General features: G+C 42.3%; 1 protein-coding gene across 6 annotated transcripts in view; it reads left to right on the top strand.

Moving 5' to 3' along the window:
* The window catches only part of SYTL3 (synaptotagmin like 3), a 67,399-nt gene that overhangs the window by 40,340 nt on the left and 514 nt on the right, over positions 1–26,545 (top strand). For all 6 annotated transcript variants that reach the window (XM_065588897.1, XM_042857262.2, XM_005291539.5 and 3 more), the window contains 11 exons: positions 974–1,025; positions 2,303–2,369; positions 3,294–3,366; positions 6,599–6,726; positions 10,252–10,395; positions 14,298–14,476; positions 16,592–16,694; positions 19,591–19,761; positions 20,025–20,139; positions 21,465–21,573; positions 22,984–23,189. In XM_065588897.1, coding sequence (XP_065444969.1) covers positions 974–1,025; positions 2,303–2,369; positions 3,294–3,366; positions 6,599–6,726; positions 10,252–10,395; positions 14,298–14,476; positions 16,592–16,694; positions 19,591–19,761; positions 20,025–20,139; positions 21,465–21,573; positions 22,984–23,189 — 1,347 coding nt within the window. The remainder of the gene's footprint in view (positions 1–973; positions 1,026–2,302; positions 2,370–3,293; positions 3,367–6,598; positions 6,727–10,251; positions 10,396–14,297; positions 14,477–16,591; positions 16,695–19,590; positions 19,762–20,024; positions 20,140–21,464; positions 21,574–22,983; positions 23,190–26,545) is intronic.

A 26,545-nucleotide genomic window follows, 5' to 3' on the forward strand; every position in this document is an offset into this window, starting at 1 on the left:
AATGGGAAAGAATTGTCTAGGAAAGAGTACCATGGAAAGAGATCTGGGAGTTGTAGTGGATCGCAAGCTAAATATGAGTCAACAGTGTCACTGTTGCAAAAAAAGCAAACATCCTTCTGGGATGTATTAGCCGGAGTGTTGTAAGCAAGACATGAGAATTAGTTATTCCACGCTACTCTGTGCTGATAAGGCCTCACCTGGAGTATTGTGTCCAGTTCTGGGCACCACATTTCAGGAAGGAGCTGGACAAATTGGAGAAAGTCCAGAGGAGAGCAACAAAAATGATTAAAGGTCTAGAAAACATGACCTATGTGGAAAGATTGAAAAAATTGTTTAGTCTGGAGAAGAGAAGACTGAGAGGGGACACGATAACAGTTTTCAAGTACATAAAAGGTTGTTACAAGGAGGAAGGAGAAAAATTGTTCTTGTTAACTTCTGAGGATAGGACAAGAAGCAATGGGCTTAAATTGCACCAAGGAAGGCTTAGGTTTGACATTAGGAAAAACTTCCTGTCTGGGTAATTAAGCACTGGAACAAATTGCCTACAGAGGTTGTGGAATCTACGCCATTGGAAGTTTTTAAGAATAGGTTAGACAATCACCTGTCAGGAATGGTCTAGTTATTACACAGTCCTTCCTTGAGTGAAGGAGACTGGATTAGATGACCTCTTGAGGTCCCTTGCAGTCCTACACTTCTATGATTAATATCTTTAGTCTTGCCAAACTACCTCTGAAGAGAGGGTGAGGTAAGCTAATAAAACAGTTTTTGGCTTAGGTGGGATTTAAATGGTGCTTAGGGCTTGTGGGGGCCTGTTGCACAGGGTTTAATTTCACCTATAGTGATTTACATCCTCACAAGCTTTTATATATTTAGTCCAGTGCCTGAAAGCACTTTGATTCTGAAAAGTGTTATCTAAGTGCTAATGACTGTTATTGCTACAAAATGACCTTTACATTATTTTCTTGCTTCACAGGTAGACACGAAACAGCTGGTGCAAAGCTCTTGAAATCTTATCAGAAACTGAGGTAAGACTTGTAGAAGGACAAATTGTCCTAGGGCACTGAGACTACAATACAATGAACCTATTTTATAATACAAAACAGCTTGCTGCTTAAGTTTTCTGATTACCAAGATGGCAAATCTCAAGATTTAAAAAAGTTTGGAATGCAATTAGTAGTACTATAGAAAGATTGTCCTCTTTTTGGCTTTGTGCATTCTATAGAAAGAGGTTGGAGTACAGTAGAAAGAATCCTACTTTTAGCTGGACAGTTTCCTTGCTTTAATTTATTGGAAATTCAGGGAAGCATACAGTATTTTGCTGTGATCTTTTTCTCCAGTGCTTTTCACATTTACAGGCTCTGTTTAAAAGATATGGGTTGAAAATCATTGCAGGAAAAATAGTAGTGGTACAAACATGCAGTAAACTGACTGGAGATTTTGCCTATTGTTATTTTTAAAGTAAATATAAGACAGAAAGGTCCCTGTTTGTCAAGGTGCACCTAAGTGTATGCAGTGTATATTCTGTTAAAGGAATCTTGTTCCTTTAAACGTGAGTAAATAAGAATAGATACAAATCATAGGCCAAACTGAGGCTTTCTGGTGGGTCATAGGTGCATCACCAGAGAACCTGTGAATGGTCAGATACAATGGTGAGGATGACCATATAAGTACCTAGATAGAACAGAGTAGAAGCACAGGGGAAGTGCATTGTCTGCTTGGGGGTTTTGATTGTGTTAGGAGTACAGGATCAAGGGGCAGATCACTGCTCCTGGTCTGGCCCCTTTATGCTGCATGAAGGTGCTGGAGTGGAATACAAGTGCTCTAAAAGCCCCAATTCCAGCCAGGGTGGATCCCTCCAGCACAGGAACCATGGAAGATGGCCATAAGGCTGATTTCTGAGGATCCTCTCACAACCTGTGGCAGGAAGATGCATGCACGCTGGAGTCAGTGGGGGGGGGGGTGTCAGGGGGAGGCGGGGATACAGTATGCACTGGTGACCATAGAGCAGTCCAAGGAGGCTGCAGTGACTTAAATAGGCCCTAAGGTCTGTCTAAATTATACTGGCTGGAGCAGCTGAGGATCTGGAGGGTGCAAAGCCATTTTAGCCCCCACTCCTGTGGCTTCAAGTTCTTTGCTGAGCCTGTAAGAAGCGTAGCACAGACTCGCCCAAGATCTTTAGGTTGCAGGAGAGAGGTGGCTCCTTTGACGAAAGAGAAGAAACAAAGAAAGAGGTTGGAAAAGCTGTAAATATTAGAGTCTTGTGAAAAATATGTTAATGGTTTCTTTTCTCCTAACTTCCTAGTAAAATTTCTGTGGTTCCTCCTACTCCCCCACCTTTCACTGAAACCACCGGGAGAAACACCGCAATGGTAATGTTTATATGTGCAGATATCTAAGAGCTCTTTCAGTGGAAATGGCCGGCCGCAGAAGTGTAGCAAATAGCAACAACTCGTAATATTGTTTAGGAATTTGTTGCAATATAAATGATGCTTTTATTTCCTTTGTCTCGTTCCTTTTTCTGAGGCGTTGGTCTCTTAGGGACATATTAGATTAGTCACCAACTTTTTAGTTCACATTATGTAGCCATTTGTAATGAAAACTTTGCATGTGTTGTTTGTATAAATGAGCGAAGAGCAGAATGATTTTGATGTTTGCAATTTCATCACAGTTTCTAGCAGGTGGATTATTAGGACCAGATCCAAAATCCATTGAAATCAATTGGAAGACTACCATTGACTTCATAGGGCTCTGGATTAGGCCCTGGTGCCCTAATTCAGCAGCCCTTCCCTGCTCAGGAAAGCACTTAAGCACATGTTTAATTTTATACACATGCTTAAATCCCATTGATTTTGATGAAAAATTTTGACTAGCTCTACTTCCAATCCTTGTGAGGATCCTCTGAATCCGCACTGCCAGAAGCATTACAGCAGCTCTAAGATTAATAAGACTCTTTCTTACCTTAATTTAAATGCAAACAATATTATAAAAAATTAATCAGCTATGTCATTTGCTTAGATTTATGAAAGCAATATGGAAATTGCCTGCAGAGTTTTCTGCTGGTAGATGCAAAAGAACTCAGTTGAAAGAGCCACCCCCTTCCCCAGCCAAATACTTTCGTGCTAATATTTACATGTAGTGCAAAAATATGTGCTTATAAATGCTACAGAAATGATAGTTCTGTGCAATCTTACACACATGCTATTTTTTGCAATTTCTAAACGCGTGTGACATGGGAAGCTTTGAAAACACAGTTCTTTATTTTATCTCTTAATTTTTTTTTCTTTCAATTGCAGGAAATCAGCCAATCTAAAAATTTTAATAAGTCTGTGGAAAACTTGTTTCTGTCTCTTGCCACAAATATGAAAAGTAAGTGTCCTTCAGTGCTTTGCCATTTAAATTTGAGCCACGAGTGGTTACAAGTGAAGGGTCTGTTAGTGACTGCTGCTAGGACCAACAAATAGTTACAAGGCATGTCTAATTTTCCATCAGAATTCCCTCTAATGTTTTAACAAGCTGAGCAACTGATGATTCCAGCTGAGCACTCTCTCTTTTCTTGCTAAGTAGCAAAAAGACTATTTATGAAGGTGTTTTTTTTTTTAAACAAATGTAACAGTTCAGATATGTGCCGATAAAACCTGAAAATACTGCAGCAAACTCAACTATTGTGGCATGGAATATGCCAACTTTCTATTGTGGTAACCGCGATATTATCCATCTTCCCCTCCCCAAGTGAACTTGTCACAGATTGCCCTTCTTTGATCACTCTCAGAAGGAAGGATTTAGTATTGTCTTTCTCTTTCCTTTCAGTTTTTTTTTTAAAAACCTCTCCCTTCTCCCTCTCCCTCATTCTAGCTTCCTGTCAGTGTATGTGTTTTTAAAAGTCATCGTCTCCCGTCAGTTCATCTTTAATCCTGATATTCTTTGTCCTCCTCATTTTCCTCTTTCACTTATTGCTGTTCTGTTCTTCAGTAACTTTAGAGGGCAAGTTTAGGCTTTGGATACATATTTGGAACAACCTGCACCTACTGGAGGGCAGAATTTGGCCCTATGTGCATAGCAAAAGGGAGCAGTAGCCAGAAGAGAACAAGCTCTGACCCTTATGAAGACCAGAGACCCCACAATTAGCATATATTTTTTACTAATCTGCTGCCTGCTGCAGAGACTGGGGGCAGTTGTAAATTTTGTTCCTCATGGCTAGAGTAATATCCTTATCCCAAAGATTATAAAATGAGACTAGACCTGAGTAACTTGGCACTAGTCTCTTGCCTCCTCTCTGTTGTCTTTCCTCTTAATCACTCCTTTCTAATGAGGAGTCCTCAAGACTAACAAGGCTACCACTCTGAATCCCTTCTAATGAGACTCCTCCCTAGCCAGTCCCCTCTCCTTGTTCTCACCAAATGTAATCCAGTTTGCCCATGTGACCCAAGAACACTGAGAAGCGTAACAGCCTGTATATATATAGACACTATGATTGTTAGTGTGGATTGAACCTGGAATATACAACACCAAAAGCACAAGCTGCTACCATTTGAACTAGGGCAAGAATCTCTTTAGCTGTAAGAAAGTATGGTAGGCTGTTATTGTCTGTGAAGTCAGCTACCAAAGAAAGACATGGTCACTCACCTTAAGCCAGTATGTAACCCAAATACTATGTGAGGAAGTGTGGCTTTTCCTTGCTGATCAGGGCAGAGCGTGGAGGAAGGGAGGCCAGCCAGGGAAGAAAGGGGTGTTTCCTAGAAGGAAGGGTTGGCTAGCTGGGAGTCACTGTAGCTAAGAGCTCTAACTCACCACTGCCCCCTGTTGGACCAGGAAGCCACCTCTTCTTGACACTATGCTCCTTAGGAGTTTCCTTCAAGCCCAATGATTATTAATTAATAATGAGATATCCATCTCCTAGAACTGGAAGGGACCTTGAAAGGTCATCGAGTCCAGCCCCCTGCCTTCATGTGGGCCAAAATTTTGAGTCATGAGTGCCTAAAGTTAGGTTCCTACATCCATATTTTGGCATCTAAATAAAAGTGGGCTCATTTGCAGCAGTACTGAGCATACACAGCTCCTGTATTTTGCAAGAAGTAAAAATGAAGAGCCTGGCTATGCCCTCAGACACTGCCATTTAAGCCAATGGAACTCATGTGTGCATATCTGAAACCAAAGGATTTGAGTGTAGGGTACAAAGCCTTAGTTTCTATAAAGCCTTTCCCTTTTAGGGTGCTAGTTCCAGTTGATTCTCTTTGGCAAAGAGAGAAAGTTGTTATAACCTTTTAGTTGTTGAATAGCGTATGTGAAATGAGTTGCTGTCTTGGTCTAGTTCACAGCACAATCCGCAACTGGCAATAATTGGCACCCTTATTGATTGTCTCAGCAGAGACACCAAAGAAAGAATGGATGTGAAAATTGAACTAACTTGACTTTAGAAATCCCTCCAACAATCCCATTGTTAGAGCACTGTGGGGCAAGCCTGTGCTGGTGTTGAATCTTTTATAAACCTATTCGGCCCATTAGGTCTGTCACTCCAGCCCCTTTTATGAGTGCTGAATTCGCTATATATTAAAAAAAAATCCAGTCGCATTTACTGTAGGAGACGACTGGACTGAGCCTCTTTATGAATGTGTCACCTGGCACGTTCACTGCCTACACAAAGCTCAATAAATGTAGGAGGATCAATTGCTCTTAAAAGCAAAACCTATGTCACAATGGCTTTAGACGTCACACACCCCAGAGTCCCATTGTTCTTCAGTATCTTAACAGGCTTTGTGAGTTTCCCATTGCAGCAGCCAGTGTTATACACTACAGGAGAAAGATTTATTTCCCCAGTATATATTAAACATGCGATGGCTGTTGTTCTTTTTGCACCACTAGTACTGCAATATTAACTCTTCAAAAGGAGCTATGTAAGATAGTGTTTACAACACACAGTGTGTCTGTTGCTGGGACTGCCCGTCGTTAATCTTAAGAATCATGAATATGTCCTCTCCTTCCTTCCCCTGAAATAAAGAGAAGCCCTCATGACTGCACCCAAGGTGAAAGAAGCAAAGAAGTGTTGCACTAAAGCTCTAAGTGCACTGGCAGGTTTATTTGGCTAATTGTGTACAGCCCATAGGGACTGATGCATTATCATATTTTGCTGCATTACCTATACTGCAATCTGAATTGCTTGGGAAAAGGACCTTTAATGCACCAAGGCCCTAATTTAGCCAGGAATTTAAGCACATGCATAAGTTTAAGCAAGTGAACAATCCTATTGAAGTCAGTGGGAGTATTCATCCTTAAAATCATGCATGTGGCCTGAATATAAAAAGTTTCCACTTTCTTCCATATTTTGTATCCATTTTAATTGACTCCCCATTTTCCTAATTTCCACTGTAGCACTCCCATAAATGATCATAATGGTATTGCATTTGTGAATTTAGGTAGGCAGAATGCAGTTACACAAAATGGGACAGGTATTTGCTTTCCCATCTGTTTCTTTTTCTCGGGAGATCAATAGTAGATCTGTAATCTAAAAGATCTGAAAGGCATAGGATTAGCTTCATAAATCTCAAGACTTGCTGACAATGTTCATTATAAATGTGTCCTTCTCTCCTTGTATTCATTTTAGAAATCTCAAAGTCCCAGAATGATATGAGGTCTGACAAAAGTCTCCTAACTACAGATTATGGGCAGGACGTGGAACAGAGGAAGGAAAGGAGGAGTCAGTCTGACACTGCCATCGATATTGCACACAGGGTATGCAATTCATTATACTTAGTCATTATAGTTTTAAGGGCTGTTTTGTGATTGGAATATGATTAGAAGACTGATGATTGTCGTCATACAGTACTGGCTCTATTAGAGCAGTGGAAGCTAGTTAAGGTTACTTTCAGATGGCCACTGGATCGCCTCCTTTTGTAACTCTTTCAATAATTCTTCTTTTTGGCTGAAATTCTCCAGCCTTAGTCTCAGCTCAAAGCTAAGGGCTGGTTTGCATGGAGCCACCTTGCTCCAACAGGGAACACCAGGAGTGCACATGGCTCACAAGCTCTCCTGGGGCTGCTTGGTGCACACTTTACACCAGCCAATAGGCTGCTCCGATTGCTCTCCCAGTCCATCTGCTAGCCCTCCTTCAGCCCCTACTGATAAAGAGGAGACTGAGCTATAGCTCTTCCACACCGTTCTTGGGACATTTTGGGCAATTTGCTGAGGAGAGAAGGTGTTGGCCATTGTGTGAACTGTTTGGGGAAGGTTTCCTGCAGCTCCTCCCTTTGCCCCTTCCCTTGCACCTCCACAAGGGCCAATCACTACCCCTCAGTATTTTTGAAATGTTCGAGCAAAATCCATTCTCCTGTTTTTAAGTCGTGAGAAAGTGAAACAATTCAGTTTATCTTCTGTAAAAAGATGGTTAAGGGTTTGTTTTGTACACATCTAGCTCCCAAATGGCTGAGCTTTATAAGCTGAAACTTTCTAGGTAGCTGGGCCACACTGAGTTGCCGCAGCTATTTGAATAGCGTAGACTTCACATGCTGTGTTGTTACGTGAGGTGTTTACAAAACTGCTCCTGCTTTAGGGCATGTACTTCTCAGAGCAGGGGGCAGAAAGGGACATTTCCCCCCATGTACAACATTCTACATCGTGGTGGCTTTTCATGTTCCACTAAAACATCGGGAATTGGCTGGTGTCAGAGTCAGAATGCCAGACTTAATGTACAAGTGATCTGACCTGGTACAGCAAATCCTATGTAGTTTAGAAAATGAAGCAAATTATCTGTGGTGTTTATTTTTATAGGATGTATTGAAACTATATTATAAATATTATGGAGAATATAGCTAGGTTAATCACCTCAGTGCTTCCTTTTAGTTCTATGCCAGTTGTGTGTGACCAACCATATCCCCAGTGTTTCCTCGTCGATCTGGTTTCACTGGAAAATCATTGCTGTGTTTCACTGCACTGAGAAGCAATAAGGAAGGAGTTAGTATACTGACATTCTCTACACACCCTAACCGTGCTTTCATTGCACATTAAACACACATCCTATTGTGTTTTATGGATGAATGAGATCTCTATAGTTTGAAATCTCCCTGTGATATGTTTGCCAAACAATATGTCTGGATTTTGTAATTGTCTATAAATGCTAAAGGTTTTAGGGTGCTAAAGTATGTCAGCACTTTATATTAAGGATATAGAAAGGTAACATTTTTCTTGATTGAGTTGTCAGAGCTCTGTTCCTGGAGAACAGGAATTTCTAATGCCCCTCTAACTGAAAAACCCAAGCCTCTGCTGAAGTTTTGGCTGATTTGGGTGAAGTTTTGGTTGATCTTCTATTTTGGATATTGCAATCTAGGTTTTCTAATTCTGGTTGAAGTTTTTACTCACACCTTTTTCCCCACCCCTATTTTATGGCTCTTAGCATTCATGCTGTGATCCCTAAGTTTACTTTTAATCTCTGTGAGCTGTTGTGCCTCCCTCTTACTTTTTCCTAGCATTATCTCTAGTTCTGATCTTTGTCTTCCTTTTGATAGGGCTAGTGGCAGTGTCCATCAGTTCTTACACTTCACTGTGTAGCCTGTTTGTTATCTTTATCAAATGCCTCATCTGCTATTCCCTCTGTGGTTTCCTAGTTTCTTTTTATCTTTGTAAACCAGGTTACCACCTTTCTTCCGTCCCCCCCCCCATCACACTGTTTGTGTTCTCTCTGCCAGAACTCTTAAAGCGATCTTAATCCACAGTTCTACGCTGAAGAGTGCCTGTCAAAATGGCACCTTCTTACTCAACAGGTCTGATCCCTATGTATAATCAGACATGCCTCCTTGATTTGATGACATAAAGCAGTACAAATTTATTTTTACTCTTGTTAGTTTGTTCCAGTATCTTTCCAGGCATCAAAGTTAGGCTGGCTGATGAAGACTAAAGCACTGAAGATAGGCACTAACACCTCAGCCTTCTTGTTGTCATCAGTTATTAGCTCTCCTTCCTCACTAAGTAGAGAACCTACACTGGCCTTCATCTTTCTCTTGCTCATAATCTATTTAAAGAACTTCTTCTTATTGCCTTTTATGTCCCTTGCTAGGTGTAACTCACTTTGTGCCTCAGCATTTCTGATTTTGTCCCTATATATATGTGCTATTCTAACCTTAGCACTGGTATTAACATTGCCCTATCCATCATCTTTATGATCGTTTTGTATTTAGCACAGTAGAGAAGTATAATGGCTTGGATGGTGTGTAACCTGTTGTTCAGAATGAGGTCTGTTTTTAAATTAATCTCACCATTTCATCTTCATCAATGGCCATTTTTGTAATTATTTCTACTAGTAGTACAGGAAATCCCTGTGATTATTAAGGGCATGTTATCCCCTCCCTGTTATGCAAATAATTCTCACTAATGTTGTTGGTTCATTCAGGCAGGAATATTCTCACTAGTCCTTTGGTAGTAAACTCCACCAGAGTGTTTCTTCAAACAAATATTTATTCCAAAGTGATCTTTTCCTTCTTTCCTACTGCTATTTTCCCCCCCATGCCCTTGAAGAAATGTGTTTCACAGACTGTATTTTCTTGGAAGAACAGAGGCTGATGGATGGGAGATCCTGAGGAATCCTACCTCATCTCTTCATTTTGCCCACACAGTCAGAATTTTCATGGGGGAGTGGAATTTAAAGATGTGCTGCTTGGAACTCCCTCATTCTGGACTATAGTAAAGTTACGGTTAAACAAACATTGAATGTTCAGCCTTTCTCTGGAGTCACGGCTAAAGTAAGACTTGTCAGTCCATCCTTGTACTGACTCCTTCAAGTTACGTTCATTCGGAGCTTTCTTTACATAGATGGAGACAGGCATATGCCATGTATGCTGCAACATACAATTTGTAATTTCCTGGAGAAAGGTCTTTTGGCAAACTGCCAGGATTTTGGGGGTTGGGGTGAAGTTGTCCTAATGAGGCGTTTTATTAATACACTGCTACGGTAATTACCTTTAATTGTAGCTACCATATTAGCAATCATCATATGGTGGATAATGGCATGTTCACCACACAAGATTATGGGTATACTATGGATAGGATGGAGCAGCAATGGATCAAACAGTGTGTGTACAAATTATAATTTAGTTATAGACCTGTTCCTTGGTCAAACAGTCTCCCAAAGCAGCCACACCCATATGCAAATTGTAGGTATGGACCACATATTTATGTGGCAGAACACAGGGGGGAGGAGGGTGGGAACCACCGGGCACTTGGCTTAACAAACAAATGAATGGAAGTTCAGTGCTACATCTCTTACAGATAAAAAATATACCAAGCCTTCAGCAACTCATCAATGGGACACGGGACGACAATGAAATCTTTACCAAAAGGTATTGCAAGCAGGCAGAAGACATTCCAACCAGTCCCATGAGTGACACTGTATTCTGCGGTGGCAAAAAACATGTAAGTGTCAACGTGAGATGAAGCAGAATAGAACAGTGGTGTAAAATGGACTGAAGTGTAGTAGTTAAAAGCTTGTTCAGTATATCGTGTGTTATGGATTATTCTCAGAAATAAGAAGAGAATTCTACTTTATTTCAGATCAAGGAAAGACTGTCTGTCCTTGGCATGGTCCTTATAGCAATGGTATAAGTTTACTGCAGCATAAATACAGCTGAATGAATGGCAGTTAGCTGAAACCTCAGGTTAACTGAAGTTTAGTTAATGTCCTCTGAGGTGTGCAAACTCAGCTGCCTCATTCTCTTCACTGAGGACAGTTTATAGAAAAGGACAAAAACATTAAAGTGCAAAGGCGATCATAGTCACTAGGGATGGAAAAGCCTTTCTAAATCATTGACATTTTCTACAAAATATAGTCCCCTGACTGATGACATATCAGATACTGCACTTGATCTTAGGCAGAAGGGAAAGAAGAAAAGCAATCAGAAGTGAATGCAACAAGGGTTTTGAAGTCTATTTGATTAGCTGTTATGTTAACTGTATGTCACTGAGGGTAATGCTTTCAGTATGTTATAAATGACTTGACAGGAAGTGTCAGGACACAGTGGGAATCATAGCTGCAGTGTCTAGGCATTTCAGAGCTGGAGTTAAGAAGGAAGGAAACTAAAATGGCGCTTAGGGGCCAAACATAATTGAACCAGCCTCCTGCTTTTTAGTGACAGAACAATGAGATAATTTTACACATGCTTTGCAGAGGTGTGAATAACTACACAAAATGCATGGCAGTGGACAGTCAGGCCCTCGCTGTTTGCCAACAGTTCACCACACAGTTGTATCTGAGTTGCCATACATTTCCTTTTAGCATAGGTCATAACTGTGATGCAGTTGGCAAAGTTGACTTTTGAATGACAGTCACTACTGCTCTCTGTAGAGATCTGCCTGTATTCCTCCTTTTCCTTTTCAAACATGATTATTTTCTTTGAGGGATGGGACAAGGTGCCGGAAAAAACAAATACAAACGCCATTGATATAAGGGATTTACCTAACTTGTATTTCTGACAAAATATAAATGAACATAACCCTAATAATTGCTTATAATTATACACCTCTACCTCAATATAACGTGACCCGATATAACACGAATTCTGATATAACGCGGTAAAGCAGTGCTCCGGGGGGGGGGAGGGGGGCTGCGCACTCCAGCGGATCAAAGCAAGTTCGATATAACGCAGTTTCACCTATAACACGGTAAGATTTTTTGGCTCCCAAGGACAGCGTTCTATCAAGTTAGAGGTGTATATTCCTTCATACATGAATAGATATTTTACCTGTTGGATAAATACCCCAGCAATGATAAAACAACCATAGACCGGGGACAAAGCCTTCAGAATGGAAGAATGGACTTGGGGTCTCTCATGTTAGAAACCCTTGTGTTCATGAGTCAGAGCTCTGTATCTGAGATATAGGGCTAGTTTGTGCCTGTAAGGCACAGCTCTGTGTTGGGGGGTAGTATGGAGATGTACTTGCCCCACTGCTCTGGAGAAGCTCGGAGGGGGGTTGTGCATCCTAGCATCTTTCCCACCTTGCATCTGGGTCAAGCCCATTACAACCTAGCATGCAGTGGATTGGAGGGCAGTTGCAAGATGCATTCTGGGACTCCACTGGCTGTACTATGGACAGCCCAGTCTAAACAGTGGAATATCGCCTGCTGCCTTGTCAAAGGGGAGGCCCAGCTTTATCAAGCACCTTCTTTATGGGGGAGCTCTGTGATGCTGATCATCGATTCATCAAAATCTATCCTTTAACCTAAGAGATGGTGTCGCTCCAACTCCTGCCAGCTAGGCTTGAGTATAGGAGGTCATTGTTAATTTATTATGAGGGAGGACCAAATGGAAGGGGTATTTCCTTGTTAAATGTTTCCAATGCCTGCTTTTGTCCGAGGATCTGACCCTGCTAAAGCCACTGTACAGCCTGCTGAAAACAAGGAACACATAATGCTATCCAACCTGAGGAGCACTGCTTGGAATAAGCATACAGCTCCTCTGAATAAATAAGAGGTTCAATGAACTAAACAGTAGGGCAGCTTTGCAAAACTGTCATTAAAATCTATCAGCTGAGGCACAAAATCTATTTGCCTTCCTTTCCTATGATGAGTGATAGTGAAAAATGAACGAGTTTTTTACTTAGCTGTCAAATAATTTACTTCCTTGTGGTGAGGGGGTGAGTAGAAAACTGCAACAGAGATTAACTGCTGCTCTGACCTATATCCTGTGAGGTCAGCTGGATTACATGAGCTGTACGTCTGTTCAAAATGGAACCCTAGCTCCTGTCAGGACTTCTCTTTCCACTCTCAGGCCGAAAAAGCAACGTGTGTTACTTGGAACTTATAAGGTAGAGCAGGTGACTTCTTTGACTTCAGTCAAAGACATTGTTGTGAATTTTGAAATGGTTGCTTGGCAAGCTGCACAAATTAAAAATTACAACTGCAGAGCAGAGAGATACAATCTATTCTAAACATTAGCCTGAGTTGTTAGCTGCTCAGGCATGCAAAGTAAGAACTCCTTGGTTAACCAAGCTGGGGTGGGGGTGTAGAATGGGATGGGACTATTTTTTCAAAGGGAGGGATGTCAAATACTGATGACATGAAGGTGTTAGTGTCAGAAGAGATTGCTGTAATAACAAGATCTTAAGGACACACTTGCTGGTAACAGTACTTAAAAGGAAACCCTGAAGCACTCACATTAAAGCCTATCATTAAAAAAGAATGGAGAGGAGAGACCAAAACTGTCTTGAATAAATACATAGTTCAATACCTTGAGAGCTAGATTACCCCCTGCAGTTATGGGGCTGCACTGGGGCACAATAGGGAGTAAAGCTGCCTCCTTCACCCCACCTTCAGGGCCTGTGTAAGAGCTGGCCACAAGTGCTGTCTGGGCGCTTGGGGGAGCACAGAGGCTGCACCCCAAAACCTCCCCCCCAAGGAGGGTAAAGAGTGGGCAAGGAGGAGCGGAGCCATGGGTACCCAGTGCTGGTTGGCTATGCAGGAAAAGTATGCTATTCCCTTTAAATATGCCACTGGGGAGCCCTAGGGAATGTTTAATAAGTGACCCTCTTTGTTTCCTACAACACTTCCTCGGACTCTTTCTAGGGCTGTGTACTTCAGCACTGCCTGTTACTCTGGGCTGCATACGACAAACACGGCCTAGTTCAGTGATTCTCAAACTTTTGTACTGGTGACCCCTTTCACATAGCAAGCCTCTGAGTGCGACCCCCCCCCTTATAAATTAAAAACACTTTTAAATATATTTAACACCATTATAAATGCTGGAGGCAAAGCGGGGTTTGGGGTGGAGGCTGACAGCTCGCGACCCCCCACATAATAACCTCACGACTCCCAGTTTGAGAACCCCTGGTCTAGCTGTACATTTTTAGATGTTTGGGACTTTGGCCATTGACATCAGTGAGTGCTGGTCAGTCCAGTATCCATATTGTTCCTATCACATGCTTTTTAATAAATCCTCTTTTTGGTCACATACTAATTTTTGGGGGAGTCAACTTCCAGATAGAGATATGGTCTCATACAGTGAGTGCCTATAGGATAGTTATGCTCAGTCATGTATGGAGGACAGAGAAAGACACTGCCCTTACCTCATGGAGCTTACTATATAAAGATGGTTAATTCTGTATAGAAAAATGAACAACTTGTAGAATTTCAACAGTAGTTATTATTTAAGGCCTAGTATGGATAGTGAAGAAATAGCTTTATGCACGTATTGTGTCGGTTCTGAGTTGTTTGCTATGACTTTAGCAGTCAGTTTGGTGCAAAGATATTAAGATTGAGGGAGAAAAACTATTTTATCTTATTGGATTTGAACTCACTTTTTTTAATCCTGGTCTTTTCTTAGGGCAGTTTATATAGCATTAACAGCACTTGCACCGAGGCTGGCAATTTTGACATGGTTAATGTCACAGGAGAAATAGAGTTTGCCATCAGATATGTCTTTAAAGCCTGCACTTTAGAAGTCTGCATCAAGGCCTGCAAGAACCTGGCTTACGGAGAAGAGAAGAAGAAAAAGTGTAACCCGTAAGTGTTTTGGTGTCAAAAGAAAAAGCCAAAAATAAGGTGTTTAGTTTTTCAAGATACACACGTGTGTGTGTGTCCGACTTGCCACTGTGTACTATACACATATCAATTTATACAGAGGCCCAGATGTCAAACCATTAGCACTTGAGTTGTGCCTGCAAAAAATGCCTGTACAAGGTTCCAGCATGAGATAGAAAGTTGGGAGATCTATGTTCTATTCCCGACTGACTCACTGCATGACACTGGGCAAGTTATTTAACACGTCTGTGTTTGTTGTCTTCAGCTATAAAATGAGAATACAAATCTCTGCTTTTGTAAAATGCTAGGACAGCTAATGATAAAATATAATATAAATATTACCTGTGCAAAAAGTACCCATTTCTGTGTATGAAAGATGCCTGTGTGCTTTTTGTTTGCAATGTAGGTGCTAATGTTGGAACATTTAACCCAGTGTCTCCTTTCTGGTTATTGTTTTATGAATGATTCTCTCTGTCTTTCCGTGGCAGAAGTCATTCATGGAAATTCATCAGGCAGAATGTCCAGTTGTATGGTTAGTGCTTGACCCTACTGTAATACATTGTTTGAGTGCATTTGGATCAGCTGGGCCAACACTAAGCGTGCTGGAATTCCAGAGTTATGCTTAGATTCTACCAGGAAGAATTTGGCATTGAGTCTTTTGCAGAGGAGGATCATAAAACTGAACCCTAATAAAAGGATCTTTGTTGGGATGCCAGCTAATACAGTTAGGGAATATTTAACAAGTGACTGAATAATCCTTGAGTTTCCTGGTGGCGTAGCCAGCATACAGATCACCAAAAATCTGAGAGTGTGGTGTGGGAAGTTCCATGTAGTAGTGAACATTACATTCTGTATTTGGTGTAGAGAGTGCTGTCTCTCAGCCAGTAGGAAAAAGTACAGGCATTGTTTACAGTTAGAACACTTGACACAGAAGTTGGCTGGGGTAGGTGTTGTTTCCAACACTTATGCTAGCAAACTGTCAAAACTGTCAGCTTGTTGGCTGGTTTGAGCTATGGCTGGTTGGTTTGCATGACTCCCTGTTGCTGAAAAGGCTTTTAAAATACACACAGTACAAAGGGGCTTGAGAAGCAGTGCATTGCTGCTGAAAGCTACAACTGATCTTCAGTTTCCCCAGAATTTAACCCAGACTGGTTTAACAGTTATATACTATTATAAATTAAATATAAAATACTACATTTTTAAAGAATGTTCTGGTAGAATTTGTCTCCTTCACCACAGGCCCTACAGGCAGATAATGGGCACCATAATGCCATCCATCACCTTTGGCTCTGGATTCATACTCCATGGTGTAGACCATTGTCTGTCCATAGAATTCTCATTCAGAGAGAGTATTGCTTAACATGAGTTATTTACGTGACAGAGGCCCTATCAAATTCAGGGTTCATTTTGGTCAATTTTACTGTTATAGGATTTTTAAATTGTCAATTTCTAGAGTTTCAGATATTTACATCTGAAATTTCATGATGTTATAACCATGGCGGTCCCGACCCAAAAGAGGGTTGTGGTGATGGTCGCAAGGCTATTGTAGGGGGGTCGTGGAATTGCCATCCTTACTTCTGCATTGCTTCTGATGGAGGCGCTGCCTTCAGAGTTGGGCAGCCGGAGAGCAGTGGGCAGTGCAGACATAAGGGTCGCATGGTACGGGAGGTGATAATCATTTTTTTGGGTGCGGGCAGAGCCGGCCTTATGGGTGGATGACCGACCAGGGTCCTGTGGTCAGGGTGGCGCTGTCATCCCCCCACCCCATAGCCACCCCAAGGCCCCTTTAGCAGAGACCAACGATTGAGAGGTCGTGGAAACTGACCTGCCCTCTAACTCTTAGAGATGATCAGGATAGGATTGAAACACATCAACTGGACAGTATGTGAGGAATGCTGCACTGTATCTGTCCATTCTGTTGATAAATAGAGGTTGTCAGGCACCATTAACCAGCACTGAATATACCCTGGAAAAATTCAGAATGTGCCAAGGATTAGACAGTGGGGAACATGCTGCTTTATTTCCTTCCCTTTCTTTCTCGGTTTGAACTGTCCTAAATTTTGCTCTCTCCCCCCCAACCCTCTCTCTAATTGCAAGGTATGCAAAGACTTATTTGCTTCCTGATAAATCTTCTCGGAGTAAACGGAAGACAGCTGTTAAAAAGAACACAGTGGATCCGGCATTCCATGAAACTTTAAAGGTGACTTGTAAACATTTGTGACCTGGAAAGATCTCTCACTTGCAGAGCAAAGTCTCCACTTCTAGTGTCCAATCCTACAAGCTCTCTGTGAGCAGAACTCCCTTTGACTTTGAGAGCGCTGTGTAAGGGCTTTTAGAATTGTGCCACACTCTTCAATTCTAGGGGTCAAAGTGAACCTAACTATTAACTAATGATGGATGCCAATCAGAATAAAAGCAGCCTCTTGTACATTTCTGTACAGCTCTATTAATAAGTTGCAAGCTGGCAGAAAAAAGGAACCCATCTGGCTTTGGCCATAGAAAACATAAAGTTGACTAAATTCTGTTGCAGTTTCTGGCTAAAGAGATCGGAAATATGGTAAAAGGAAACTCTCATATCTTTTTATGGTTACATAGACTAATTGTGTATATTACAAAGAAAAATTAGTATTTTGTACTGTTATCTGTTTGAACTGACAGCTCTTTTGTGAATGTCAAAGGGAGTGTCTCTTTGCAATTTGCTACATGAATCATAGCTATTCCATTAATTCCTATTCTGTTCAAAGGAGCGATAGATCCTATGTGTTAGTTTCCTCCTTTTTCTTCTCCAACACAATTGATGTCTCATTCATCAGTGTTTGGACTTGTTAATTTACAACACATTAATCATCACAGTAGAGAGTAAAAGTGGCTGTAATTTTTCATTTTCAAAGTGCTTTACAGCATTATTTCATGAATCCTTACAGCACCTCTGTGCAGTCCATAAGTGTTGTTATCCCAATTTGACTGAGGGGGAAGCTGAGTTTGAATGACTTGCTAAGGCTGCAGTGAGTTACTGACAAAGTTGGTTTTAGAACTCAGCTGTTCTTACCTCCCATCCTGTACTAAGGCCATTATGTGTAACTGAGGGATTGCAATGATGTGCAAGGTAGTAAGGGCCCCAATGGAATCTGATGATGTCATTTGCATGGGAAGGGAAAGATTAATGCCCAGACTCCTCGACTCTAATAAAGCTGTAGTGTTTGCTCCTCCCCTGAGTCCATAGAACCAGCAGGGGTGTGGAGTGGGTGATGGTGGGAGAGGATCTCAAAAGGCAGAGGAAAGCCCCAGATTTGGACTCTGAAGTCCCAGATTCTGGCTAGCTTTGCAGAAGAACTCCTGCTCTATGCTTCTCTGCCGTATACCCCCTTTCGTGGCAGTATGGCACAGCTAGTGCCCCTTGTCTGCTGGCAGAGCTGTGCAGAGGAGAGTCACTGAGGGTGCAGCAGGCGTTAATGCTACCTAAGGCTTTTCCTACAGATCAACCACAATTTTGGGGTGTCTTCTCCCTTCACGGCTTGCCATGCCAGCTTTGGGCCTCTGAGATGTTTTGCAGAGGAGGGCAAAGGTAGTTATGTGGAGTGGAGAAGTGTCCAGCGTAGCTACTTCCCTTTCTGCATGGCTCCACTGTGACTTTTTGCACAGATTTATTCCCCACAACACTGCAAAGTGAGAGAAGGGGGTGAAGCACATGGGCCATTATTGCTAATTATTGTTGTACAATTATAGAGTAAAATAGGATAGGGTCTTGCTCAGTCTGCAGTGGAGAATAACAGGATGGGAATGGGAAATATTCTAAACTGTGTGAGGGAACCATGAGACAACATGTTATCTTCAAGACCTCCTGCATGACATGAGATGCAGAAATCAGATTCTGGGCCCAATCCTGCAGCCATTACTCAGCCAAAACTCCCACTGAAGCTCTCTACAAGGACAAGCTCCATGACTTCAGCATGTTCACTCTACCCCTGTACGTGTACTTAGAGTACTTTTCATAAACCTGTTTCATTTAAACATGTGAGTGAACAGTCCAGTAGTTCCTGTTATAAGGAACTGGTTTTGGCACAATCTGTTTCCAGGAAAGATTCAGGGCTGTGTTACCACTGAGAATTGGCCCACTTCTAACACAGTGCGCAGGTGGCAAAGAGAGGCATTACGGCTCTGGCAGTGTATCAGCCCTTTCACTTTCTCAAACACCATCCAATCTATAAATCTAAATAGCCCAGGTAATTTCCAATCAGTGGCCTCTATTGTGCTCTTACTTCTTCAAGATGTGTGCAGTCATACAGGAGACATTGTCCCTACATCTTAAAAGGAGGCCAGAAAACAGGCTTTGGACCCAAACTTAGATTTGAAACATCTATCTGTAAACAAGGGTTTTTTTACAGAATGTAATGGGCCTAAATCTCATTTATACTGGGGCCCCTTTACTCTGCTCTGGCCCTGTAAAGGGACTTAAAGCAGCAGTAAATCACAGTCACCCCGCTTTATGTGGCCAGAACAGTGCAAAGAGGACGTCGAGTAAATGAAGATTAGGCCCACTGTGAAGAGAACTGTTTTCGTGATTCTTAAAAATAATTAAATTTAAAAGTTATTTGTCTTCACTTTAAATATTAGTCTGCACAGTGCTGCCGACCCAAGCACAACTGCATTATGCTAGTGCTGGAGAACTAGAACGTGACATTGGCCTGTCCAATATTGCTGTCTCAGCTGAGTGAGGTGCAAAAAGTAAGCAAAGAACAAAGAGCTTGAAAAGTTATTTAAATTCTTAAATTCAGGTTATTCATCTAAGGTGTTAGCAGCACAGGTAATGACATAGGTGGTCCTGTTTTATTTTTGTAATGTTAAAAGTGAGTGAATACAGTGCTTTAGAAGTGAGGGGCCATTACACTGGCTAGAGACAAGCATAGTGTGGGCAGACAATATGCAGATTTCCCAGTCCCAGCTGACATAATGCTGCTCAATCTAGATCTCCATGCCTTCAGCAAGTCCATTCTTGGGCTTCCTTTGAGCGGAGACCGATGATTGTGTTGTGATTGGGTCTTGTTTGTGCATATGTGCTTTCATTAATCCTGTACTGTTATTTATCTTTTTTCTAGTATAAGATTGAATACTCCCAGCTGGAAACACGACAGCTTCAAATATCTGTGTGGCACTCAGAAACACTCAAGCGAAGGGTGTTCCTTGGAGAAGTGGTTGTTCCACTGGCGTCTTGGAATTTTGAAGACAATTCAACACAGTCATTCAATTGGTACCAGCTTAAAGTGAAGGTGACTCCTAGACTTTAGGTTATCATTATCATTTTTAATTTTCCAAAAGATTTGTGTTTTAAAAAAATAGCATATAGTGAAAGCTGTATCAGGGCCCACCCTTACTAGATCATAGAGAGGAAGGATGAAATTTTGATGAAGCAGGCCAGTCCTGCCATACCAGCATATGGGCGGGAATGTTCCAGATATAGGTGAACAATGAGAATGAGGAGAAGGGGAGGTGGTCATAATAATACAGACTTTGTGTCTCTCTCTCTTTTCAGTCTGAAAAGCCCGAAGACAACCTGGTTCAGTACAATGGAGAACTCCTGGTGTGTGCAAAACTGATCTTACCATCCCAGTCTAAAAAATGCCAGTATGAAGAGCAGATGAGAGGAGGTACAAAGTATTTCAGCCTTGTATGAATTACTTTGGCTATGAAAACATGGAGACAAACAAAGTATTTGTGTGTGCATCTGGGTATAAACACTGCCCGCATAGGGGCTTATTTCTGCTTGACTAAATAGTCCCTGCATATTTTGGCGTGTATTGTGTTGTGATTATGTCAATGGTTAGAAACCTTTTAAGGTAAAACAAAACCTTGGTAAAATTATTTGAATTCCAGACTTGTCAGTCTCACGTTTTCTCCTTTTCACACCAAAAAAGCAGGTATAAATGTGCTTATTAAAGTGGCGTTGGCATAGTGCACTCAGATGCTCTTGAAGCAAGCTTGTGCCCTCAGACCTCTGCCAGTGCACCTCATTCCTGAGCTGTAGCAGGCCAGTTATTCCGCTCCAGGACCCCTCTGGAGTTAGAGACTCAGTTTTGGTAAATCAGGTGATGGGGAAATGTCTGCTAGGCACAAGCACTGCACTCTTCAGACTGTTTTTGTTCCTCAGTGGAGTTAAGTTTAACTTTTCATTCGAACTGAGATTCAGTTTCTGTAAATGGTTCAGTCACTGCTGAAGGAAGGAAAAACTGTAGCGGGTCGATGATTAGGACAGCTTCACATTCTTTTGCTCACTGGATAATAGTAAGCACTGCAGGGCAGAGCTCCAGAGGTGGCTCATTGGCTGTTGTTAGCCTCCTACAGCAGATCTCCTAGACAGAGGTAGGAAGGAAATAGTGGAAAGATCAAGTCAGTTGTTAGTTTTATTTCTTTCTGTCCCTTGGATCCCCATCTCCTCTCCCTGTATCCCAGTCACCATTCCCTTCTTGGTTCAATCCTCCTCCTCCCTCATGCTGTCTGTTCCCTCTCTCCTTTCTACCCTCACCTGTGTGTTCCTCCTCTGTCAACCACTCTTTTACACACACACATACACACACACACCCACCCACCCACCCCATCATGTTGTGGGTTGTGCCAGCTGTCCCTGCTGCCGGTTCTGCCTCAGAGTTAAACTATGGGGCATGGATTGCTCCCTTGATCTCTGCAGGTGCACTTGGGGGCTTGGTCTTTGAACAGACCCTGCCTGATAAAGCTTCCTCATCATCATGCCACTCATTTCCCTCCCTCCCTCCATTTTTTGAAATCACATACTGTAAAAGTGTTTTCAAACCTTTCCTGTTGTCTGAAATATCTCTGCAGTTCAGCAAACACGCTGCACTTCCTAACTTCAGGGCAACAGTGTTTAGTAACTTTCCTTCCTTCCCTTAGCCCTGTGTTAACTAGCCAACCATTTACACACAGTGGTAGCTAATTATAAGCAATGTTTCTGTTTTAGGGATAGAAGACCAAGCATGTGTGGATGGCCAGCTTCACCTTGTGGTGCTTGGAGCCAAGAACTTGCCTGTGATGAGAAGTGGTGGCACTTTGAACTCATTTGTTAAAGGGTATGTTTTTGAGATGTAACACTTCAGATTTAGAATCTTTTAAAACCATCACCCACTTCTGCATGGAGCTAAACATTAGCTTAACACATACCAGGGAGTAGATCTTCATTACACCCGAGTATGAAGCCAGATTGTGGAGTCCTGTCTCGTGATGGTGAGCATTTACCCAAGTAGCTCCTGAGGTTGCAGCACTCACCAGCGTAAGTAAAGGGGCCACAATCTGACCCTTAGGCCCTGTTCAGACAGATTTAGGATTTGTGGCAACTCCACCAGTTATTGAGATTTAATCTCTGCTTTGAAAACTGTGGTTTCACAGTTGCAAAAGTGTTTAAATGTCAAGTTCTGAAGCAGTAAAAGGAAAACACTTAGGAAATGTGATTATAAACAACAAGGGAGGAGAGCCACTCCTGTCTTCTTAATTCATGCTTTGAGCTGTGGTGTTGCAAAGTGAATTACGGCATTATACTCACTGGGAGAGGTAACTTATTATCCTACTCATTCTAGGCATTTCAGAAGAGTTCTTTTAGTACTATGACTAGGTCAGAATGTTTGGAACTGATGTAGGTGACAAGTACACATATCTGTTGGAGACCACCCCATCCTGCCTTTGTCACGGTGACTAGGAAGGGTGCATTCGGTGAAAGCTGTCACTTAGTTTTGTATGTGAAACCCTATTATGTTTAGTCGGCATATCACAGAAACACGTACCCCATGCACACTCAGTTTTGCTGTCATTTTGTATTACCTTCCTAACACGTTCTCGCTGTGCAAGCTCAGATGGAGCTAATCACATTTCCTGCTCCATCACTTCAGGGGTCAGGAAGGAATTTTTCTCCCATGTGCAGCATTGCAGAGTTAGCACTATGGGGTCATTTTACCTTCCTACAATCAAGCATCGTACACAGCAGGAGGCAGGATATTGGATACCTGTAGTGAGGGTATGTCTCGTACCTGATAAGAGCACTTTACCCGAGGTGGAATGGTCTCTTTAGTTTTGTGAGTGAGAGAAACGCTGCTCTTAGGCAGGCATTGCTGGATGGGCCAGGGGAGCAGCTGCTGTTGGGAAGCAAAGGCTGCTACAGTGGTCCCTAACAATTGGATCAGCAAGCAGAACCAAAGGAGCTCATTCTTACTCCCCATACAGGTTAATGGGAATAGACCCACTGGCTTCAATGGGAGGAGGATCAAGCCTACGATTTAAAAGAAAAAGTGGTGTTAATATACTACCATTTCACACTTATGCCTCACTTTACTAGTCAAAGCATTCCAATGAGAAGTGTCCTATCTTATTAGACTAAATGCTTCCCCCCCCCCACCCAACTGTGAGATACACCTAGAGATGAGGTGGGTGAGGTAATATCTTTTCGGTCAGTGACCTCACCCAACATCTATTTTATTCCTTTTTGGAAGTTGTCTCACTCTCCCGGACCAACGTGAGATAAGACAGAAGTCTCCTGTCCTGAAGAAAGAAGCCTGTCCTCAGTGGAAGCACCTGTTTGTCTTTGACGGCGTGACCCCATCTCAGCTACGGCAATCTTGTCTGGACTTGGCCCTCTGGGACCAGGCATCTTTTGGCTCAAATGACCAGTTCCTGGGGGGAGCCAGGCTTAGCACAAGTAAGTCTTTTATCATTAAAAAATTGAAGACAAAAGAAACACTCCAATTTTACATAATAATAATAATTTACAGTGCAGTAGCAGTTGGAGCCCCATTCAGGACTGGTGCTATGCAAACACAAACACCCCTTGGCCTGAAGCACTTACAGTCTTAGGCCTTGATCCTGCAAATATTTATGCACATACTTCACTTTTTGCCTGTGAAAAGTGCCACTTAAGTCAATGGGGCTCCATGTGGGCACAGAGGTCTGCTAACTAGGGGCAGGATTTGGGATCAGGGCCTAAGAACACAGACAGCAGACCTATGAAAGGCAGGAGCAGCCACTTGCATACAAGTGTGATTTTAAAAATAATTACAAATAAGTAGGTGCCAGCTCACTTCATCTGCTCATTCTGTCCAGTCTTAATTGGCTCTTTTCTTACAGATTCATGATAGAGCTAGGTGTGGAGGACAAGTTTGAAGAAAGAAGGGGGAGTAGTCCCAATCTTGCAAGCACTTAGCCTTTAACTTTTCACATGTGTTAGTCCCATTCAATAGAACAGGTGTAAACTTAAGCATGTGCACATAAGTGTTTGCCCAGTTGGGGCCTTACTGGTAACTTCTGCATAATTTATCTTAGAAGAGGCAAGGGTAGAACTCTGTTCTTCTTTAACATTTCAGAAAGCTCGGTTTGAGCTCTCTTTCTGTAGTTATTAACCTCTGCCTGGTTGTGGGCCCCTAATTTCATATGCACCCATTGTCAAACTCTCACCTGCTGTCCAGCATATGACCACACCCACTAACCCAACCACTTGTTGCTTGTCAAATCACCCTATTCTGGAACTGACTCACTGGAGCCTGTTATTGCTGCTTTGGCATCAGCCATTGTCCATCAGGTGACATTACTCCAGTCGTGCTTTCTAGCTTGTTTACCAAAGAATGGGCCTGAGAATTCCTTTGAACCACTCCTACTTGGAGTTGCTGTCTGACTGCTTTAGCTCCTGCCAGGCTTTCCCACAACCATCCCGCCTTTGACATGACCAAGTCAACCCCTAACATTTTACAGCTTGGCTAATTAATGCTTTAAAACCAAAGCCCACCCAGTTAACAGAACTCAAAGCTTCACAACACTGCACTCACTTTTGGTTACCAGTGACCTAGCAAGGACCGCCAGCTAGTTGCATCACTTAGGAAATTCTGCAACTGCTTCATTTACATTTTAAAATGGAGAGATTTATTGCATTAAATCTGAACGTGATTAATAAATGCCCTCTGTACGTAGCCCCAGGGTTTATATGGGTATTTGTTTTTCTGTCCCCATTTTTGTTCAAGCTGCTGCAGAGTTTTGCAATATAGCTGCTGCATGAAAGTTGTTGGGGGTGGGGAATAGGTGGAACTTTGGTGGCTTGGGTGAGGGAAATTGGAGGGTCAGGCACCCAGGAAGGCAAGGGCTATAGTTTGGTTTTGTGGCAGATTCCCTTAAAATAACTGGCAGAGAAATGATTAAGTGGCCAGATTTAAATCCTCATCAGTAGGCTTCAGCGTTCAACTTGCTGCCACAATGTGAAAACTTCCCATTGAGCTCAAGGGAGCAAGCAGCATTTCAGGCAGGCAGCCCTACACCAGTTTATATTCATATTTTTAAGCTTTTCTTAACTACCAAGGCTCCAATCATCTCTTTATTGAATGAAAACTTAGCTTCCGGGGCAAGGGGCAGGTGCTGCAGCAAATTCCTCAGGGGCAACTGGACAGTTTTCTAAAGGTTAGTATAGGCCCAAGTAGCAGTGTTAGCATTGGATAACCTAGCTTTTATCATCTTGCCTGCCAGCCTTAATGATAAGCAAGCCTCTGTCATATGTGCTGTCTCTCTTTCCACCTAGCTAGGCCCTTTGAATAACCTTGCTATGTCTCTGCTCCACTGCAGTCAAAGGTGCCTCAAGTTCACCTACTTAGACTTTTCCTATGGGGATGAGTTCATCTGGCAAAGGCTCAGCCTCATTGGCTTTGTTCAGTGAGCTCTAGGGTATGGCTATGGGGCAGCTAGGCAAACAAAGACTTGCTCTGCTCCAGCTAAGGTACTAAAAATTGTAGAGGGGCTGGGGTGGTCCATGCAGCAGGCTTGGGCTAGTCACGTGAGCACGTACCTAATGGTTGGGCAGGTTTGGACTCGGGTGACTAGCCTGAGCTGCGGCACATGCCACCACACCCACATTGCTAGTTGTAGCGTGCTGGCTTGAGCAGAACTAGCACATGGCTGTCTACCCATGCCGCAAAGCATGCCTCCAGCTGCTGTGTAGCCACACCTGTAAGTCTTGTTTGCCCATCTGCCAGACACGCTGTGCAAACTGAAAAACAGTTAATCTGCTCAACTGCATTTCTGTACATCTCACACAGCTGCTGTATTTCCATTTTGTCACCAAATACAGCACCCGCATGCGACTGAGCGTAGGTTCACTCCAATGCAGAGTAGTGGAGGCCTGCTCTCAGAGCACTACTCAGAGCAATTGTGCCAAAAGGGTCTCATGCTTTGAAGTAGATTTTAAGACAAGAGATTCTTCTGTTAAGAAATAGGACAGTGCAATATAATTCTCTAGCCATGGAAGTTGTTGCAGAAGCCACCTCTTCCTTTAAAACTGATCTGTAAGCTTCATGGTTAAAAATATGAGCTGCATGTAAGCCAATGCCTGCTCTCCTAACTTAACAGCTCCATCTCTGAGTTGGGGACTCTGAAAATAAGTGACAGTACATATCCATTCTTAATTATTTCCACTGCTGATTATTTTAGCAGAAGCACCTAGGTAGAGTACTTATCCTAATCCGCCTTCCTGGGTACCAGAAGCTCAAACAGCCTAGCTCAGTGGTTCTCAACCAGGGGTACACAAAGGTCTTCCCAAGGCTACATTGTCATCTAGATATTTGCCTACTTTTACAACAGGCTACATAAAAAGCACTAGCAAAGTCAGTACAAACAAATTTCAGACAATTACTTGTTTATACTTCTCTATCTAGTATACACTGAAATGTAGGTACAATATTTATATTCCAATTGATTTATAATTATATGGTAAAAATGAGAAAGTAAGCAAGTTTTTAAGTGAGGTGAAACTTGAGATATGCAAGACAGATTCTTGAAAGAGGTACAGTAGTCAGGAAAGGTTGACAGCCACTGCCCTAACCCGCTTCCTCACCAACAGTTTCTGTGATACAGCAGAGTGCTACAATCAGATAAATTGTTTAATCAGCACAGCCATGGTTGGGTTTATTTTAATTTCCCATATTTATATAAACGGAGCTGACACAGCCATCAGGGTCCTTAATGCAGAATTTAAATCCAGATTGCTGCAGAATACAGGGTGTCTTCATTGTACTGAATTAA

The sequence above is a fragment of the Chrysemys picta genome, chromosome 3, assembly GCF_011386835.1.
Source record: "Chrysemys picta bellii isolate R12L10 chromosome 3, ASM1138683v2, whole genome shotgun sequence".
NCBI lineage: Eukaryota > Metazoa > Chordata > Testudines > Emydidae > Chrysemys > Chrysemys picta.